The following is a 21,292-nucleotide window of genomic DNA, read 5'->3' on the forward strand; positions in this document are numbered from 1 at the left end:
CAACCCAAAAGCAGAGTCAGAGGAGGAACAAAGAGGTGGGGAAAATGAACAAAAGAAATGATTTTTTTCTTTTAGTGGTACTGGGGTTTGAACTCAGAGCCTTGTGCTTGATAGGCAGGTGTTGTTTTACCACTTGAGCCATCCCTCAGCCTATTAAGTGATTTAAAAATATCCAAGAAATATATCACACACACACACACACACACACACACATACATATACAAAATATATCAATGATCAGAGCACATATAAAATTTAAGCTTCCTATTGAAGGATGAAAATTATCAGGTTGGATAAAAACATAAAATTCAATCAAATTCAGCTAATCAGAATCATCTGAAATAATAAAGATGCTAAGAGTCAATCCAGAGGGAGACTCCTTAGTTATATAACCAGCCTCTTTTAAAAGGGGAAAGGCCACTGGAGTGGCAGAGATCAGGAGGATCAAGGTTTGAGGCCAGCACAGACAAAAGGTTCCCATGACCCCATCTCAGCCAATAGCTGGTGTGGTGATGCATGTCTGTCATCCCAAGCTATGCAGGCATAGGTAAGAGGATCCTGATCCAGGCCAACCCCAGGCAAAATCAAGAGACCCTATGTGTAAAATAACTATAGCAAAAAAGAGCTGTGGAGTGGCTCTAGTAGTAGAGCACTTGCCTTGCAAGGACAAGGCCCTGAGTTCAATCTCCAGTGCTCTGCCTACACACAAATATTTCAACAGAAAAAAAAAATTAACCAAAAATTTCAGAAAATACAAATGAGCAATAAACAATTTAAAATACTTATGGAAATTTCTCCAATTAAAAGGAGATAGTGTTTAGGCATTAGATTGTTAGCAGCTGATATTACTGAGGTTGAAAGCAGCCTGTTGGCAGGGGAACACTTTAGATTCTTCTAGCAAAGGACACATGCCCCCACATTCTCATGGAGTAGGAATGCTGCTGGCAATTTCTATCAAAACTGATACACTTTTCTTCTTTAGCAAGCTTATTCTCAGAGCTAAAATTCCTCCCAAAGAGAATTATTCGGGGGTGGGGGATGGGCAAAGTGCTTGTTACTACCCTTTTATTTTTAAATAGTAAAAGGAGAGGCGATCCAAATGCCCAACGATAGGTGATGTGGTTAAACAGGAAATGATCTGTCTATACAGCTAAATGTCATACAAGCATTGAACTGACTCCAGAGCCAGACGCCCGGGCACAGAAAGATATGCATGTTGTATTGCTCCATAAAACTGCAAGACATGAATCCGCCCAGGGTGTATGCGGCGTGCACTGTCTGTAAAGCACATGCAATCCATCAGGAAGGCTAAAAAGCAAAAATTCCAACAGCGTTTACAACTGTTTTGAGCAAATTTTTACTACATTTACCAATTTCCTCATTTTCCCATAGTGCATAATTTCCACTTTAATTGTTCGAGGACTATCTTCATGTTGCATAAAAAATATAAATCTCTCTCCTACCCTGTTCTCCATCTCCCAGTTTTACCCCCAGAAGCTAAGGTTATTAGTTTCTTCTGTGATCTTTCAGAATTTATTTATGCATAAATAAGAAATTTTAACTACATAATATTCCTTTCCTCCTCTTTTATACAAAAAGAAGCAAATGTTTTCTTAACTGCTCTTCTTTTTTTTGGAGAAGTGAGGAGTAGCACTGGGGTTTTGAACTCAGGGCCTTGTGCTTGCTGGACAGGTGCTCTACCACTTGAGCCACACCCCTGACTTTTTGTTTTAGTTTTGGAATAGAGTCTGGATGGGTCCAGACCAAGATTCTGCTATTTACGCCTCCCACAGAGTTGCCTGCCACCACGTGGAGCTACTGGTTGAGCTGTGATCTTGCTAGCTTTTTTGCCTGGGTTGGCCTCAAACTGCATTCCTCCCAATCTCTGCCACCTGAGTGGCTTGGATCATAGCCATGCACCACTGGGCCCAGCCTCACTGCTGTTCTTCTTACCTGAGCATAACTGAACTCCAGCTGGATGTTTATTTGCTTGCTTTTTTGTTTACTTACAGATCAAATGTTGGGGACAATGATGACAGTGACGGATCTCAGATCTCTCGATATGTGGTGTGATCACTATGATTTTTGAAATAGATAAATATGAGTAACCAAAGCTGAACTTGATGCAGGTAGCCCAATATCCACAAGAAAACAGCAAAGTCAGGAAATCTGCAATGTCTTTCCCTCAGGGGCACGTGCAGAGTAACAATGCTGGAGGTGTGGACGCTTCTGACACACTTGGTCACTTACCCTCTGCTCCCTGGTGGGTTTGGAAACTACACCATCCCCCCGCTTCACCCACCTCCTTCCCACAAATGCTCATGGTGGTCACTCCCATGAGTCTCACTATCACCCACACCCTGGCCACACCCACGATTTTGCCTCCAGTCCATGTGGTTTCAACACAACCACCCCAGTGAGGGGAGTGACAACCATCCAAGTGACATCTCAGTTACCTGAGGAAAAGAAAGCTACTTCAAGTAGCCCAAGTGAAAAGTGTGACCTTGTGTGTGTGTGTCTGTGATATTGTGGTACCGGGATTTGAATTCAGGTCCTCAGACTTGCTAGGCAGGCACTCTACCACTTGTACCATTCTCCTAGCCCAAAATGGAGCCTTTTTTTTTTTTGGTACTGGGATTTGAATTCAGGGCCTACACCTCAAGCCTCACCACCAGCCCCCCCACCCCCTTTTTTTGTAATGGGTTTTTCTAGATAACAGTCTTGTGAACTATTTGCCCTGGCTGGCTTCAAACCGAGATCCTCCTGATCTCTGCCTCCTGAGTTAGCATTACAGGTGTGAACCACCCGTGCCTAGCCCAAAATGGGATTCCTGAAAGGACACAGAGTGCGCTGTGGACACAAAATGGAAGCAATCCTGCAGTCTTCACTGGTGATGGTCTCTGAATCTAGTTCCAATGCCACAGCAAGAAGGACATGATTGGCGGCCCTCTTTAGCAGAGTCTGGGGAGAAAGGAACTGTGACCTCTGCAGGCCAAAGCGGTGCTCCTCCCCTGCTCTGTGGGCTCAGGATGGAGGATGGGGAAGCGCCTCTGGCTCAGCAGTGGCCTCTCTGGGAGTTAGGAGGTCACGAGTGCTTTGGGGAGACCATGGATTGCTTTGTGGAGGGAAATCCTTGGGTTCTCCCCACCTTACTGTATCTTTCCTCATCGTGACACTCACCTCCAGCTGACCCAAGGCGCTGGGCCTGATCTTCTCATGTACACATACACACACACACACACACACACACACACACACACACACATGTATATATTTACAGACTGCATATACATACTACAAAGTAGACTTTTTATTGGTGTTCCACTCTGTGATTATTTCTTCAGTGCTGGGGTCCAAATTCAAGTGTGCTAGGTGAGTGCTCTACCACTGGGCTCGTCCCAAGTCCTGTTGTATGCGTGTTAACACATGTAGATTCTCGTGAGCACCCCTCCACAGTCAGGATGGGAACAGGTCACTTAACGTGCCCCACAGAATACCCCCAAACCTCCTTATCTGACTCTTTCTAGCCACCCCTCCCTGTGGCTGGCAAGCATGGCTTGTGGGCCAGAGTGTCACACATCTAGAAACACACGTACATGGCCAGTGTAATGCCTGTAAGCATCTTCCAATGTCCCTGTGTTTTTAAGGAGAATTAAACAAAGGTTTGACATAGGTGATGAAAATTGGAACTGTGGAGAGGCCGTGGGCGAGCCCCTGGGGAATGGATCAGGCACAGATATCAGAATTTATCACACGAAAGTCCAGATTCAAATTATGCAAAAGCGATCTGGGGAAAGGGATCTAAAAATACTGCCAAGCTGGATCCTTTCCTCCCGTTCTTCTTGGCTGCTTCCGTCTTCCCATGATGCCCTATCATTTGCAATTTAAATGGGAATCACAGCTTTTTAAACCACTCAGACTCTGTAATGTCAGCCAGTCCCTCCCAAGCTGTGGATGGACCATTATGACAACCAAATATGATACGTACTGGTAATGTCAAAGGGGGAAAGATATATGGTAGTCAGCATGTCCCAAAGTGTGGGTTAGGAACCACCAGTGTTAAAAAAGGGGGTGCTGACTCCAAAAGCCACCTAAGCACTTCATTAGAGAAATTGCCTTTCCTCTTTCACTCCATTCAAGACTTCTGATTGCAGCACGGAGAAGTTTTAGGTGCTAGAATGCCGAGTTTCCTTTTTACCAGAAAAAGGGGCAGCCTCTGGCACAGCAAAGCAAGCCAGCTGTTTTGTTTTTAATTACTTTCTCCTGCTGGCACAAGGTGAGGGTCTCATTTCAGATGGTGATGGGAAATTTGACTTTTAAGTAAACACATGGGAGTGGGCCTTAATACTACCCAAATGGAGGGATTTGCTTAAAATGTCCAAAAATAAATGGTGAGAATGGCACAGCAGTGACTGAGGGTCAGGGACAACGCCTAAGTGTTTAGAAAGGACACGGATGGTCCCATGACTGGGGGCCTCATGGACAGACAGAATTCCCTGGAGGCAAGGGTCAGCCTCGACCATCTCCTGGCTCATCTGCCCATGGCTGGCATATGCGGGCTCAGTACCAGTGAGGCCACCATTCTCACGGCACCGCTCTGTGAGTCAGAGCTTGGCTTGTCTGGTAAAAGAACTAACTGGGTCACCTCTGAGGCCCCTGGCAGGTACTCACTCTCCTGAGAGGTGGCTGCCTTCTCTCTCCTCACACTCATCTCTCTCCAGCCTCCTGTGCCCCACAGTCGCCAAGCTCCTTCTGCAAGGGCTAATGACTGATCATGACTGAACAGAAATTCCTCTAGGCTGATCTTTATGGCCCACTCCTGCTTGGCCCAAAGTCTGTCCTTCTTAGCAAGATTTTCCTCTCTAGGCTGGAGGTTTGGTCTAGAGCAAACGTCCAAAATCAGAGCAGCATTCGCCTCTGTGGAAGGATGTCATCATGAAAGCATGGACTGTGGAGCACCTGTGTCCTGTGCAGGTGGCAAATGGCAAGAGGAGTAGAAGGATGGAGGAGCTTGAAGCTGTAATGAGCTTCAAGCAGTGATGGAGCTACAAGTCCTTCAGTCCCATGGGGAAGCAGGGAGGACAGGGTCACCAGCTCCATGCCCTGCGGGGACTCTGTGGGCACACTGAATGATGAGGGAGTAGAGGAGATTGCTGGCTTCCTCCCTGTGGTCTAGTTCTGCGACCAAAAGGGTCTCTCCAACCATGAGTCTCCTGGCATCTCACTGGCCCAACTGACAAGACTCAGTTGTCCTCCCGCTGACACAGGTCTTCATTTTGTCAGTGAGTCTGTCTTCCAGGCAAGCCACCAGCTTAGTGAGAATGAAACCTGCTTCCAACAGCAGCAATAACAAAACCTAACACTGAATCACTCCAGCAACCTGTGTGGTAGGAACACTTGCTATCCTCATCTTAGCAAGTTGGGCCTAGTGACTTACTCCTGTAATCCTAGCTACTTGAGAGACTGAGATCAGGAGGATCTCAATTCAAATCCAGTCCAGGCAAAGTTTTTTGTTTTTTGTTTTTTTCAGTACTGAGGTTTGAACGTGGGGCCTCATGCTTGCTAGGCAGGTGCTTTATCACTTGAACCACTCTGCTAGCCCCTAAAGCAAAAAGTTCTCGAGACCCCATCTCAACAGAGAAAAGCCAGGTATGGTGGTGCACACCTGTCATCTCAGCTGTGGCAAGAAACTTAATAGGGGAGGGCCACCACTATCCACACTGGCCCCAGGCAAAAAGCAAAACCCTATCTCAAAACTTGCCTGAGCGAAAAGGGCTGGAGGTGTGCTTAAGTGGTACAGCACTCAAGTGCAAAGCTCTGAGCTCAAACCCCAAAACCACCATCACTGCCATAAAAAGAGAAAACCAAAAACAAAAGATGAGGCAACTTTACCTCACAGTGAACGAGTGGCAGATGAGAAGTCAGCAGTGCCTGTTTCTAAGGCCCACCCTCTTAGTCACAAAAGCAGACAACTGGTAGCACCCCCACAAACTGTTTTGATAAAAGTGGTGATCAGTAAGTCACAGTTGTAACTGGAGAGTTCATGATTTTGGTTTTTTTTTTGAGACAGGGTCTTGCTATGCAGCCCAGGCTGACCTTGAAGTTGAGATCCTCCTGCCTCACCCTCCTAAGAGTTGGGATTACAGGTATACCTACACCTGCTACAATTTTCTTTAAAAGGCTTTTTCACAAAAAAAAAAAAAAGAAAGAAAAATCTGGGAGAGCTAGCCACACAGGCATGGCAAAAGAAAAAAAAATCAGCATCAACTAGCAGTTATCTTCTCCGTGGGACTTGTGTGACTGCAACATCCCATGTAGCCTTGTGGTTCCACAGTCAACTTCACTGGTCATGTGTCCACGTCGTCCCTGGGGACACTGAGTCTTTGATGGTCCGTGGGGGAGAAGCTCTGCGAAGCTCTGTCACTGCTTCAGATCCCAATGCTCCGAGCGGCTCCGCCCTCCACACACCTCTCCCAGCACCAGCTCAGAGATGCATGTTTTAGGTGTGACCTTGTTTGCACAGTTGTCATTTGAATGATGCTCAAATTCAAGGACCTGTAACTGGTTTGGACAGAGGGACCTCCCCCAGTCATTTGGGTGTATTTCTTTCACTTCATCCCTGGAAGGAAAAATCAGCTGAATTCAGTCAGAGTTTTTTCCCTCCTTGCAAAATGACTGACAGGTGGAAATCTGGCCATGCTGCCCTAGAACGTCTAGTTAATGGTGATGTCTATGCTGGGGAAAAGATGAGAAAGGATTCCGGAGCAGGGGCAGTGCCACCACAGAGCACCACAGTGACTTAACTCATCTTCACAGAATTAATAATTCAGATCCCACACTGTCTCAATGAGAAGTGGCCATAAACTGCAGCGTGTCTAACCAGACACTCCTGAAAACGGGGATTGATCCTGGGAAGTGCTACCTGCACTTTAAGCCATCGTCTGAAGCAATGAAAGCCGTTAGATGAGTTCCCCTCTTCATGAAAACCACCAAGGCAGAAAACCGCTGCAAAGAGGTTGCTGGAGCAGAGAATGGGTCCCTGTGCGTCATCAGCTTCGAGGAAGTCTGGGAGGGGGGACAGTGTTCAGCTCTGCTTGAACACACACAAGCCCCAAATCAGGTGACACATGTCACCATGCATGTGGATAGGCAGAACAGGGCAAGAGGGAAGCAGGGCAGCACACACCAAATGACACATGCCTTTTGGGGGTTGTGGCAGAGTTAATTCAACCTTCAAAGATCTTAAGAGGTTACCCACAAAATGCATTTCTAGACGACCCCAGAAAGGGAGACCCTGCCATCTCCCAGCTATTAGGGAAGGAAGACTCCAGGCGACAGGCAAGCATAGCTCTTTTCTTTGGTTAGCTCAGAGACACCTACAGATGGATGCTGAACAGCCCAGCCTGGAAGCTGGACTGGGCACAGCTTTAGGTTCCCCTAATCACACTTCTGGCTTTAGGCTTTGCTCTCCTGCACAGCAGCTCAGGACTCAACTCCCAGCCATCCACTGCCTCCCCATGAACACAGAGCACAAGCCAAGATTCTCAGATGGCTGACTAGGCCCACGTACTCTGGCCCCTGGTCCCTCTCTGAATTTATTCTCTCCCATCCTCCTTGCTCGCTCCACTCTAGCCACATTGGCCTCCATCACTGTGACCACCCTGCTGTCATCAGAGCCTTGGCATTTGTTTTTCCCTTTGCTAGAATGTTCTTCCCTCCAAATCACAGCATGGTTGGTCCCTTCACCTCCTTCAGATCTTGGCCCAAGTGCCACCTCCCCAGTTAAGGCCTTTCCTATTGAGATTAGCAATGCCTCCCCTCACCCGCTCACACTGCCTCCATAGTACTTTCTGCCCCCGAAAGATACACCTTCTTCACTGGCCCTCTCCTCCCCACCCCACAGAAAGTAGGCATCATGAGGTCAGGGATCTGTCTCCTTGTTTCCCTGCTCTCCCCAGTGACTTCTAGAACCCAGTACACAGAAGGTGCTCAATAAACAATCTGTTGACATGATGACCAAGCCACCAATATCTAAATTCTGTACTTTCTCACCCCATCAGAACCAGTGTGACAAGCCAAATAAAGGAATATGGTCCATTGGTGGCCTCAGAGCACACTCAGGAAGTCCCAACTGTCCCTCATGCTTGAAGGTTAGCCACTCAACACACACATACCTTTTGGTGATGGTGCTGGGGTTTGAACTCAGAGCCTTGTGCTTGCTAGGCAGGTGTTCTACCACTTGAGCCATGCTCCTAGCCCTTTGTGCTTTGGTTGTTCTTGTCTTATGCCTGGGGTGGTCTGGACTGCAATTCTGTTATTTAAACTTCTATTGTAGTAGGATGACAGGCTTGTGCCATCAGGCTCAGCATTTTTATTGGTTGAGATGGGATGCTGTGAATTTTTTGCCCCAGCTAGCCTCTAATTTCTATCCTCCTCGATCTCTGCCTCCCAAATAGCTAGGATTACAGTCGTGAGCCACTTTGCCTTGCAACTCAACAAATGTTTATGGAACACCGACTGTGAGCCAGGCTCTATGTGAGCTCCAGGGACACGACTAAAAACCAGGTTAGACACCAAGTCTGCTCTCCGGGAGTTTTCAGTCTACCGGGGAGAGGTAAGTAAAAAGAGAATGAACAAGTCATTTTGAGTTGCAGCAGAAAGATGGAGAAGATGAAGGAAGAAGGTGACAGGAGTTAGAGGAGGGTGAGGAAGGTGAGCAGTCTTAGACCAGGTGGCTCAGGAAGACTTCTTCCAGGAAGTAACATACAAGCCACAAACTGTGGGAAAAGATCTGGAATGTTCTGGGGAAAGAGGGACCCAGTGGAGACAAGAGCACCCTGAAGCTCCAGGATCTACCTCCCCAAAGTGTCCCTGGATGGGGGTCCTTCCTCTGTGACCCTGCAGATGCCAAGATCTTACTATGTGGCTTGTAGTCCCCTTCAGCTCTTTTCCTTGTTCCCAGGGAAAGGGAACAGTGTTTGGTGGTCCAAAATGCACACAGATCTGAAGTGGCTTAATTTTGTGATTTCACTGTAACCAGGAGTGAAACTGTGGGATGGAAGTGTTTGGAATCAGTACCCCTGTAGGGCCACTTCTTCATCAGCCCTGGTTCAACAACACTGGCTGAAGAGATCCTGTTTGTCTATGGGGACCCAAATAACATACTGTCTCTCCCAGGAAGCCTTCAGATTTCATCTCCTTTCTGTGTGATGATGGCTGTTATGGAGCCTACTTACCGTCTTGGACTTGTGTATAAATTTTCCATGAACATTTCAAAAGCCAGCCTGTGTCCTCAGTTTTGGGATCAATAAAGGTCTGACATCAGAATGGATAGTCAATGATGAGAGTTAACACTTATTGGATACTTTCTGTATGCTGGAAGTGTTGAAAGCATTTTTCCATGGAATTGTTCATTGACTTCTCACTGTGACCCAACCTGAAAGTTGGTATGATTTGCCCGGTTTTCAGCGTGGAAACTGAGCCACAGAGAGCACTTCCTTCCAATCCTAGGACCTGAGCTTTGAATTTCTGTGTCGAAACTGACTTGCCAAGTACAGCTGACTCCCTTATCCATGGTTCAGGTGCCTGTGGTCCAATGTGGCCCCAAAAGACTAAATAGAAAATCTCAGAAATAAACTATTTATAAGTTTTAAGTTGCGCACCATTCTGAATAGCATGATTACATCTCTGTCTCACTCCACCCTGCCCCGTCTTACCTGGGGACTGACTCATTCTCTTGTCCAGGGTGTCCACATCATATATGCTACCTGCCCGTTAGTCACTTAGTAGCATCCTGACTATCAGGCTGACTGTCACAGAATGTCAGTGCTTATGTTCAAATAACCCTTATTTTACTTAATAATAGCTCCAAAGGCAGAGAAGCTGTGAAGTCTTTCTTTTAAGTGAAAAGGTGGAAAAACAGTAAGATATTTTGAAAGAGACCACATTCCCAGAACTTATGACGGTACACTGTTACAATGGTTCTGTTTTATTAATAGTTACTGCTATTAATCTCTTGCTGTGCCTAATTTATAAATCAAGCTTTATCATATGCACAGGAAAAACAGAATATATAGGGTTTGGTCTTAACCACAATTTCAGGCATCCTCTGGAGTCTTGGGGGTGTATCCCCAGCAGATAAGGGGGGCAATGCATTTCTGCTCCTTATGGTTCTGAGTTCTCTCCACCCATGCGTTCCAAGAGCCTCTTCCCAGGGATCCCAAATCCCACACCAGGTCTGCTTCAGTGGCTGCCCAGCTTTTCCCCCGCCTCAGGGCAAATCTGGGGTGCTTTCCCAGAAGTGAGCACTGAGGCCTGAGCCGGCCAGAAGCCACCTCTCCAGCAGTTTGGTGACAATCTGCCCAATTAAAGGACAGACTGTGGTGGGGAGCACCGTCGCTGTCACCATCACCCTCCGTGTTGCCTTTGTTAACAATGGATGGGGGAGCCCCGTGACTGTCTTCCCCAGTGGGCATCCTCTCCATTCACTGACATTAAACCATCTGAGAACATGGAACGGACCCGCCCTGCCCTGCCTTGTGTGTAAGCCTCGTGTCATGTGACTAAAGGGGAGAAATGGAACTTTGCAGCCACAAATTTTTTTTCTTTGGTGGTCTTGGGTTTGAATACAAAGCCTTGCACTTGCTAGACAGGGGCTCTGGCACTTCAGTCACACCCCAGGCTGTTTTATTTTAGTTATTTTCACCTGAGGTCTCACTGTTGTGCCCACGCCAGCCTCGGATCATGGTCCTCCTATCTTTGCCTTCCACATAGCTGGGACCACAGTTGTACACCACCACATCTGATTGAGATGGGGCTTCATTAACTTTTTGCCTGGCTGGCCTCAAACCATGATCCTCTCTATCTTCACCTCATAAGTAGCTGGGATTACAGAAGTAAGCCACCTGGCCTGGCCTGCATTCAGAGATTTTTAAAAAGGGACATCCTGTCTCATATGAGCCTCAAAATTAAAAAATACCCTTGATCACCTTCTCCAGAAGTTGCTGACTCCCCTGTGGGAGCAACCTTCTCTCTGACTTTTGCAACCCTGATGCCTCACCTGCAGCTATGCCACAACTTCAGTAGCTGACGATCGTGGGAGGACTGTAATATTTTCCCCTTTGAATGTTCACTCTCCCCTTTCTTCAGGAGACCTGGCTTTCCTGGAGGCTGGAGGCTCTGTGAGTCCTACAAACCAAAAGTATTTTTTCTTGTTTTTTGTAGCCCTGGGATTTGAACTCAGGGCCTCACGCCTGCTAGGCAGGTGCTCTACCACCTGAGCTGCTCCGCCAGCCCTTTTTTGCATTGCTTTCTTACAATATGGGTGTCTGGAACTATTTCCCTGGGGCTGGCTTTGAACGGTGATCCCCATGATCTCTGCCTCCTGAATAGCAAGGATTACAGGTGTGAGCCACCAGTGTCTGGCCAAAGCATTTCTCTTAATGCTTGTATTTGTTCTGGGTCTTCCTTCAGCTTTCTGATCCCAATCATTAACCCGCCAAAGGATTCAAAAAGCTAGAGACATAATCGTGTTGACTGAAGTTGGATTTTCTGCAAAGCCCAGCAGTGTTTCCCCTCATGTCAGCGATGTTGCGTGTCAGATGCCACACAGACCTACTAAATGCCACAGGGTCGGAGGGAGAAATGTACTGTCTTTTCCATTTTGTGTTCATCCCTTCTAACTGCATTAAGGGGAAAAGTCCCACAGCGACATCAATATTTCTTCAACCTCCTGCTCTCGTCTCCTGGTACCCCTTTTAGGGACCGCTGCAGGCTTGGAACACTCCAGCCACACAACATAGCAAAAATTCAATAACGCACTTTCGTTCTCAATATGTATCTATTTTTATGGTTACTTGCTATGTATGCAATGATGCTGGTTTTCCATTTAGGGGGTTTTAAAATAAAGTTGCTTTGTAAAAATATTTATTTGAACTATATTTGCATAGAATGCATTGAGTTTACAAATACATAGCAGAACTTTAAAAGGCCCCAAAATGGTACTGTCATTGTTCCTGGGAAGAGGAATTTTGTGGCCAAAAGATGGAGTAGGAAAGAGGGGAAAGTTTCCACTGGATACTTAGGTCATTTTTAAAATTTCTGTGGTACTGGGGTTTGAACTCAGGACCTTGCTCTTGCCAGGCAGGCACTTTACCACTTGAGCCACACCCCCAGCCCTTTTTGCTTTCATTACTTTTGAGATAGGGTCTCGCTTTTATGCCTGGCTGACCTGGACCTCAATCCTCCTATTTACACTTCCCTCAGAGCTGGGATGACAAGCGTGTGCCACCATGCACAGTCACTGGCTGAGATGGGGTCTTGTGGACCAGCCCAGGCTGGTCTTGAAATGTGATCCTCCTGATCTCTGCCTCCTGAGCAGCTAGGATTACAGACATGAGCCACTGGGCCTGGGCCCCCTTTGTCATTTTGAATTGCACTAATGTGCGTATATTGTAATATAGTCTCTCCTATGAAGGAAAACTAAACCTGCTGCTTTATGAAAGATTATACTTTTTAAATTCATTTTTTAACTAATATCTAAAAACATAAAAATTGTACAAATTAGTGGTGCAATAATTTGGATTTGGAATGGCCCCCAAAGGCCCATGTTTAAGGCTTGGTTCTCAGCTTGGTGTTAGTGGGATGATGTGGAACCTTTAACTTTCAAGAGGTGAGACCTACTGGGAGGTCACTGGAGGAATGCCCTCAAGGGGAACAGTGGGAATCCAGCCCTTTCCTATCTCTTTCTTTTGTTTCTGGCCACGAGTTGAGTGCTTCCTCTGCCACATGTTCCCACCATGATGTTCTGTCTCACTATAGGGCAGAAGCAATGTGCCAACCAACTGTGCACTGAAAAGAACTGTGAGCCAAAACAAACCTTTCCTCTTTTTAAGTTTGATGGCCTCAGGTATTTTGTCACAGTAACAGAAAGCTGACTAGCACTAATGGAGTTTCAGATGATGTTCTGATACATGCACACATTGCATAATGCTTAAAAATACCTCAAACATTTATCATCGTCTATGGGGATACATTCAAAATCCTTCCTTCTAACTTTGTGAAATGTACAGTAACAGTCTAGAACTTCTTGCTCCTGTCTAACTATAACCCAGTACCCACTGACCAACCCTCCCTCCCCCATAAGTCCTTGGCCTCTGGTAACCACGATCATAATTTTTAAATGAGTTAACTTGAACAAAAATATTAAGAAGACAGTGGGAGAGGTTACCCCAGGCTTTGCAAAATCCAGAAGTGAGACAAGAATGACTGACACCTAGAAATGTGTCCCTCCAAGACGTGGGAGCTATGTCACTATTGGGAGATGGAGTGAGGGGTCCTCAGGCCTCCACCCCGAGCAGACACCCCTTACTTTCTTACCTGGGGAGCAGGGACAGGAGCTGGTGGCCATGGGCACTGAGATGGCACCACTCTGGCTCCTCTACTCTGAAAAGCTGGGGCAGATTTGCCCGAGGGACCTGTGACCCAAGTGTCACTTGGACCACTAGGCCACACCACCAGTCCGTCTCCTGGGAGAACGCGCTCTGTCAGAACGCCGCCCCCGCCTGTCACGTGGTCCTGCTGAGAAGACCCGGGGTGTGCAGCTGTGGACGCCCAGCCCAGCTGTGTAGCTTGACAGGCAGCGATTACCTCTGGAGAGCCGAGTTATTTCCACTCACTGGTGGCTTCACCCAGCTCGTCAATCAGCTCGTGGACCACAAAGCACTTCAGCTCAGCACAGCCCATTAGGAGAAAAAAGTGGCAGCAGAGCCAGCCTACAGCAGCCTGGCACAGAGCCTGGTGCGTGGTAGGCGTCTGACATATACATGGATTAACCTGCATCAGAGTCAGAGCTGGGAGACGGTGTGTCCACAGGCCCGGCACAGCTGTGACCTTTCAGGCCCCGCCAGCCCAGCTCAGAGCCCCAGTCTGCTATCTACATCCTCTTCCCTGCCCCTGGCTGCTACCTCCCCTTCAAGTCCTCCTTCAGATCCCGATCAATAGGAAAGTGTGCTTCCTCCCCTCCACTCCCACTCTGTCATTCAGTCACCCCGAAATGATTCATGGAGGTCTACCCAAAGGGAAGAAAGCGATTGTACGCCTGTGCACACTGGTGCATGGAACACGGAAGAGCACGCACGTAAGAGCACCCGTCAGCCTCCACTGCACCCCAAACTGTGAAGGACTCGTGGGATGGGCCTCCAAGTATGGGGGTACAGTGAGCACGTCTCTAATCAGCCTGGGACTACATGCCCAGCAGACAGCCTCTGTCTCATGCTGAGCATCAGCCACAGACCCTCCCTAATTTTAGGATTGATGCTTTTGGAGATGGCATTCCAAAATCCAAAGTGGGTACAGCTCCTTCACCAATCAGGAGAGAGCCCTGCAGACTCCAGGGGCTAGGATGCCCTCTGTGTGTCAGGCGCCCTCCATGTTGTCACTTGTTCTTTGGAAGGGCCGGTGGGTCTCAGGCTAGCCAGGGAAGCCAAGTCTTCAAGGCAGACGGCATCTTGATGGGGAGGGGCTCCCAACCAGCATGGAAGTGCCATACCTCATTGAGTCTAGGACAAACATCATCACTCGTAAGACACATCCTAATCTCAGCGATGGTAAAATAAGGAAAAAGCAAACTGTGCCTCTGAGGTGCTGTTTTCACAGTTTAACACGCAAACAGTCCTAACGGTGCTAGGAAAGCCAGCTCTTCAAAGCCTCCTTGAGCAATGACAGCTCTACTTGCCCATTCTAAATGTCCCTTAGTGCCTGGCCAGGACATATGCCAGAACTAACTATCGTATCTCCAGTGTGCTGTGAGGCTGACAGAGAGCTACAAGACAGATGGGGGACTTAGGGACTCGTGGTTCCATTTTATCAGATAGGTGGCATTCCCCTGGACTGGGGCAGGGAAGCTCCACAGAAAGACAGAAGTCTGCACAGGCACAATCTGTGTGTGTAGCACAACATCTGAGCACAGGCAGGGAGCACAGGCCGCCTGTCACATGCATGGATCTGATCATTATAAGATGGCAAAGCCTTCTGCCCCTCTACTTCATGCGCCAGGCCCCTGTCGTTCGCCTTTGGGTTCTCCCAATGTTTTCCTGTGCTGTTAGCATATGATTTCTGGATGGAAACGAGCTTGCTAATGTGACAGATTTCATTCTGTGCCTTTCCTTCTCTGTCTGACTTAGATTATTGCCTCTGGGGCAAATACTGTATCTCTTTTGCCTTACACAGTCCCAAGAACACCATTGATGCTGAACAAATAAATAACCAGAGATGTGAGATGGAGTCTAAAATGTACAGAACGGGCTCATCTATCAAAATTTGGACACGGAGCGCAGAGTCAATTATCGTGTATTAACTTGCTCTTGTTCGCATTTTAATGCATTTAGAAAGACTCACTTCCTCTCCACACGCACCCTGCCAGCCTGGAACGCCAGCAACGCTGAGAGCGCTTTAGGTAATGCTCAGCTTCCCCTCCGTCTTTGAACACTGCCGGACACTCCGAAACTCCTAAAAGGTGATGACACTTAGGAATGTGTGCCTGGCACAAATCTTGGCAAAACCATAACATCCTTCATGGAATCTTCCACTTGGAGAAGCACTTTCTTGTCTACGTGAGACACAGATTGCCGTGCAGCAGTTTCACAAGACTAACAAGCAGCAGGCTGGGTGCTGTTTCCATTTGAAAGGTGGGTAAACTGATCAGCAGAAGTGTCAGGTGACTTTTTATCAATCCAGAGAAAGGCAGGAAGGAAGTTCAAAAGGAAGGAAGGAGGAAGAGGAAGAAGGTAGAAAGGAAGTAAGGAAAAGGAAAGTATAAAAACAATTTTCTAGCAGTTAATTACTTCCTCAGTTCACTTGTAACAGCAACAGGGACAGAGATGGATAGTTTTAATAGACTAGTATTAATGATGGTAACAGGCTGGGCCGCAGTGTCTCACAACTGTAGTCCCAGCTTCTCAAGAGGCAAAGACCAGGAGGACTGCAGTTCAAAGCTAGCCTGGGCAAAACATTAGCAAGACCCCATTTCAACAAATAAGCCAGGCATGGTGACACAAGCCTGTCATTCCAGCTGTGCTTGGAGGCATAAATAGGAGAACTGAAGTCCAGGTCAGCCCAGCAAAAACAGTGAGCCCCTACCTGAAAAATAAGCCAAAAGGGCTGGGGCCACGGCTCAAGTGGAAGAAGGACTGGCTACCAGGTGCCAGGCCCTGAGTTCAAACCTTAGTATCACAAAATAAAAATAAATAATGGTGGTCACAGGAGTGTCAGCAGCAAAGGAATAGAGACAGTGGCAACAGTAGTAGCATTGCCACCTCATCTTTATGTCCCAAAGACTTCCCAGGGCACTTCTGGACACAGCATCTTCAAAACCAGTTTCCAGGACAGTGACTCTGGGTCCCACTCTGATGAGACTCAGCAGGACCCCCTTTCTTCACCTCGCATAGCATCTGGGGGCCACCTCTGGCTTGATATAGCTTGGCCTATCCTGGTGCCCTTGCCAGCCTGTTGTCACTTTGCCTCCCTGTGGACCAGGGAAACTGAGGCCCCTGCTGCCTTGGGGAGGAAATGTGGAGAGGGGACCTCGGGCTACTGGCACAGGAGAGATGAGCTCATGGAAAAGGAGCCCTCCGCAGAGGGCAGGGCTGTCCAATGGTGGCCTGCTGGGCTGGCTCCCAAGAAGGGCTCAGGCTGAAGACATGAAAGGTGCAGGCTCTGTCCCCTTGTCCCTTTGGCTGACGGTATCTCTCTGGCTACATTGAATCTCCATGCACCCACAGAAAGAAGTCTTCCTTGTGGGCTGAGGAAAACAGTTTTGATTTTTTTCTCCAGAGTCTACCTAGAGTTAGATCTCCTGACCCTGGAAGCGCCACCTGGGGCTTCCATGTGGGTAGAGCCCAGTGTCTGCACGCAACTCTGCAATGCTGACTTTGGAAAACGCGGTCCACCATGATGGGTGCGCAGCTTCTCAGCCCTGTCTACCAGTGGGCACTGGCTTTCTGATGGCAGGCTGTGAAATGATAAGGGCAGTGGGCACCATGCCTAACTCATGAATTCAGAAAGAAAGGAAGAACATAGGTTTCAAAGAACCCAGTAATCCCCATCACTTCTGCCATTAGTGCATGTTACTTGAGTGATAGTCAAAGGAGAAACATAGCCAGAGAGACCTTCTAGAAATATGGAAGCAGTATCCAAACGGCACGGTAGTACCTGTGCACACATGGGATCCACAGCTGAAACCCTGCACTCTGGAGGTGTCCAAATCGCAATCCAAAGAGCATCCAAACAACACAGCCTGGCTGCTGTAGGCTCCCAGCCTTCCTGGGCAAGTGATGGGATAGCAGCTAGGACCAGCCTCTGCGCTAATCTTTCTTTTAGAAATATCAAGGAAGAAAGGGTGGTGAGGTTGGGGGGGAAGGAGAAAGAAAAGTGGAGCTGTCAGTGTGCTTGATGTTAAATAAAACCTACCAAGATTTAGCCGAGAATTTTAGCAGAATCCAAATGTGCTAGGAAAAAAAAAAAGCATGGCTCCCATCTCTAAGGTTCACAGCTAAGCTGGCTTAGAATCACACATGCCAAGGTTAAAAATAAAAAGCAGCCATCCCTGAATGACACAGGCTCCAGGAAGGAAGCCTGAGGTATGCTGTTTGATGGTGGAGGGAGGAGAGAGGAAGGAGACACTGGGTTCAGAGCGAGGTGTTTGTCACTGGAGAGCACATTACCTAAAAGGCAGTTGTTTGGAATTCTGCTGTTTTGCACTTCCCACTGGCGAAAGGGCTCCTAATAATCCTCAGATTTTCCATCGAGGAAACTGGCAGGCACTCGAGTGTGGCCGTGGCTGACGCACTCAGGCAGGGCACTGTTGATGCACCTGCCTCCCTGGACCTGGGCTCAACCTCAGACAGTGTCCTCATCCACGGAGATGTGACGCCTGTGGGTCATAGCTCAGAGAGCACAATGGGACATCAGCATTGGCATGGAGCCACACCTGTCACCATTTGCCACCCTATCCACTAACCAGATACTAATAGTGTGGGAGCCACCCACAGGCCAGCGAGGCACTGCTTGGCTCTGCTGCAGACAGACTGTGTGTCCACCTCTTAGGGACGGTGTATGCTCCATACCTACAGTCACAGCCACTGCAGGCCACGGCTAGCTGGCAAAGATGACAGGCAGGTCGGCCCTGTGGTCTCCACTTCTTGCACATCCACGGCTCCCTATTACGAGTCCAGTGGGGGGCTCTTTCTAATGAAATTGTCCTTTGTTCAATGTGCCCATGACCTCCACTGCCCAAAAGAGTTTACTTTTAGAAAAAAAGAGTTGGCCTCAGCCACTCTAGAGCTCCTGGAGCACCCCTCCACAGTTCCATTACTATGCAGATTTTTCTAGAATGTCTTCAAGGGGTCAGGTGAGAATTCTATCACCTGTTTGTCATGGAGAGTCCATACATTGTACCAGCCCTGACTCAGCCCCTAGTGAGCACATAAGCAAGGGAGGACCGCACTTCAGCACCACACAGGACATGAGAGAGTGGAGGCTATCACCTTGCAGAAGGTTGTCTGTGTCCCCCTAACTTCTGTTCCTCGAGGTGCCAGGGAAGAGTGGACAGTCTTGTATGTCTAGCTATCCCTGGAACTCTGGCTACTCTTCACCTGAGGTGCCAAAGTCCACATCTTGACTACTGGTATAGAGCACCTGTTCTAAGTGTCTTTTTCTACACCTTCAAAGCACTTTAGCAAAGCCTTGGGAGGCAGACCAGGCATGGACTGTTTTTCTGCCCATCCTGACAGATGAGAGCAGAGAGGATGGGAGAGCTGGAAGCACTTGTTCAAGCTAATGCACAGAACCAAGATTTGAATCTAGGGTTCTTTCCATCACTCCAAGACCTCTGACTCCAAGACATCCCCCAGTGTTGGGGGAGGAGAAGGCAGCCCCTGTACAGCACCAAATGCTGGTGGCTGGGAATGGGACTCCCTGGAGGGTCTTTCTCATTCTTTCTCCATCTGCCTAACTACAAGGACCTCTCCCAGGGGATCCGTGTCCTGATTTCCCCTTCTCAACCCTACCTAGGGCAGGATAGTGTTGTGGTTAGCAGCACCCGTAGCCTGGCTTGCCCCTTGCTTGGGCACCCTGCTCCATCCACCTTAAAGGCTGGAGGCACAGGCAGCTCTCCAGCCCGCAAAAGGATGTGACTGGAAATCTCCCTTCCCTTGCAGGGACTCCGGGGACAGGAGGAGACGCCCTGAGCAGTTCAAGAAACCGCGTGCCCATCTCGATAACCACAGGGAAGTTCTGGGGAGAGCCTTCTGCTAGAGACTTCTGCTCCCCACGTGTCAGCCTAAACCCACATACCTAGCTGGGTGAAGGCGAAGAGAAAACGCAAGCCATGACTCCAAGGATGGAACCGATCAGAGTGGTGGCGCACGGAGTGGGACCCACGTCCTTACCTGTACCAGTCCAGCCCGCGGCCGTAGTTCCTGTCGAAGAAGTGGGGCTCGGTGCCCAAGGCCCGCACGTCCGGGTGCACGCGGATAAACTCCAGCACCGCGCGGGTGCCCCCCTTCTTCACGCCCACAATGAGGGCTTGGGGAAGCCGCTTGGTGCCCAGCTTCGGTGTGCCCGAGTGGTTGGAGCCGGGGAGGCGCGGAGCGGGAGCGGCGGCGGCCGCGGGCGCGCTGGGCGGTGGCCCGGGGGGACCGCAGGGGCGGGACTTGGGGAGAAGTTTCTGGCTGCTCGCACCGGGGCCGCGGAGGCAGCGAGGCGCGCCCAAGAGGCGGCTGCGGCCGAGGTCGTCGCAGCAGCACAGGAAGCTGTAACACAGGTAAGTGCAGGACAGCGACAGCGTGAACGCGAAGAGCAGCCTGCGTGCCCTCCGCGGCTGAGGTGGCCCCGCGCGGCCCAGGACCCTATAGGCCATGGCTCCATGGGCCCGCTCCGGGGTACATGGTTTCCGAGAGGGCACCTGCGGCAGAGCGGTTGTGGCGCTGCGGTCGCCTAGAGGGTTCTCGTGGCGCTGCCCCGGGGGCGCGGGTCAGTTGTAGGGGGCGCCTTCTTCTCGGGGCGCGCACCATGCCCGGGAATCCCGGGCGCGGCGGCTCCTCGGGGAACAGGCGACAGCATTCCCAGCATCTCCGGGTCCTCGGCGATGGGGCTCCGGGCAGTGGGGCGGCTCCGGCGCGGCTTGGCTCCTACATGCGCCGGGTTCGGAGCGCGCCCAGCGCCCGAAGCCCCATTCCGGAGGCTCGCAGCGCCGCGCAGGGAGCGCTCGGTGGCCGCGCGGCTGTGCCCGCTGGCGGACGGACCGGACGGTGGCGCTGGCGCGGGCCGCACTCTGGCTCCTCGGGAAATGCCGAGCGGAGCGCGCTGCCGGCTCTATTTAAGGAGTCGCCTGACGTCAGCCGCGCGGGTCCCCCGAGCCCGCGCCGCGCCCGGGGACCTTGGCCCGCCCCCTGCGCCCCCACTCTCTTTCTCCTCTCAGGGACACGCTGTCCCAGGTCCTCGGCACGCAGGCCTCTCCCTAAGGAGCTCTGATCAGCTTGGGGCGGTGAGAAGAAGGTGCCAGGCACATCAGGTACTCCTGGAGGAGGCTGGACATCCCCAGTACACTGGCCTGTCGACACCCAGGGCTAGGAGCCCAAGTCGAGATTGCGCCAACCCCAGGCCAGACGCGGGCACTGGCGCAGACACGAGCACCCTGCCCTGGTGCGCGGTCCCACTCCACTGACCCACGCGCGCACGCACATGCCCAGCAGCCCGCGCGCCCTAACCCAGACACACACCCCTCGCACCCCACGAGGGGTGGGGAGGAGGAACCCCCTCACGCCGTGAAAACACCGACAGAGACACACCCCTCCCCCGCCCCACTGCCAAACAGCCCGACAGCGGGGAATCGGACCTGGTGCGATGTGCGCACATGCCCGGGGATGGGGCGCCCGCTGGAAAAGGGCCGGGCGGAGGGACGGAGCGAGAGGGAGATTCCGTGTCTACTCATCCAGCTCCCCGGTCCCCCGCGGCTGACTCACGCCCAGCGCCTCGCTCTGTCTCGCACCCATGCAGCGCGCGCCTCCACCCCACTCCCACTGCACCTCTCCCCCGGAACCGCGGACTCCGCGCCAGCCGGTTCCTCTCCCTGCGGTCGCCCCCTAGCGGTAGACAGCTCCCCGGGGATCTGTCCAAGGTACCATGGGGTCTCTCAAGGGAGGGTCAGGGTGCGGCGAGCTTCTTCACAGTGGTATTAAGAGGAGGAAACAAAGGACAGGGAGGACTTATCCAGGAGCTGTTCCACTGCGAATGA

The 21,292-nt window shown here is 50.1% G+C and overlaps 1 protein-coding gene across 1 annotated transcript in view; it reads right to left on the reverse strand.

Moving 5' to 3' along the window:
* Window positions 1–20,359, reverse strand: part of Hs3st2 (heparan sulfate-glucosamine 3-sulfotransferase 2) — a 95,814-nt gene extending 75,455 nt beyond the window's left edge. Inside the window, exon 1 of the mRNA XM_020153721.2 lies at window positions 19,446–20,359. Within this exon, the coding sequence (XP_020009310.1) occupies window positions 19,446–19,915 (470 nt within the window). The 5' untranslated portion in view covers window positions 19,916–20,359. The remainder of the gene's footprint in view (window positions 1–19,445) is intronic.
* Window positions 20,360–21,292: the final 933 nt, after the last annotated feature.

This window comes from Castor canadensis, chromosome 17, assembly GCF_047511655.1.
Source record: "Castor canadensis chromosome 17, mCasCan1.hap1v2, whole genome shotgun sequence".
Classification (NCBI taxonomy): domain Eukaryota; kingdom Metazoa; phylum Chordata; class Mammalia; order Rodentia; family Castoridae; genus Castor; species Castor canadensis.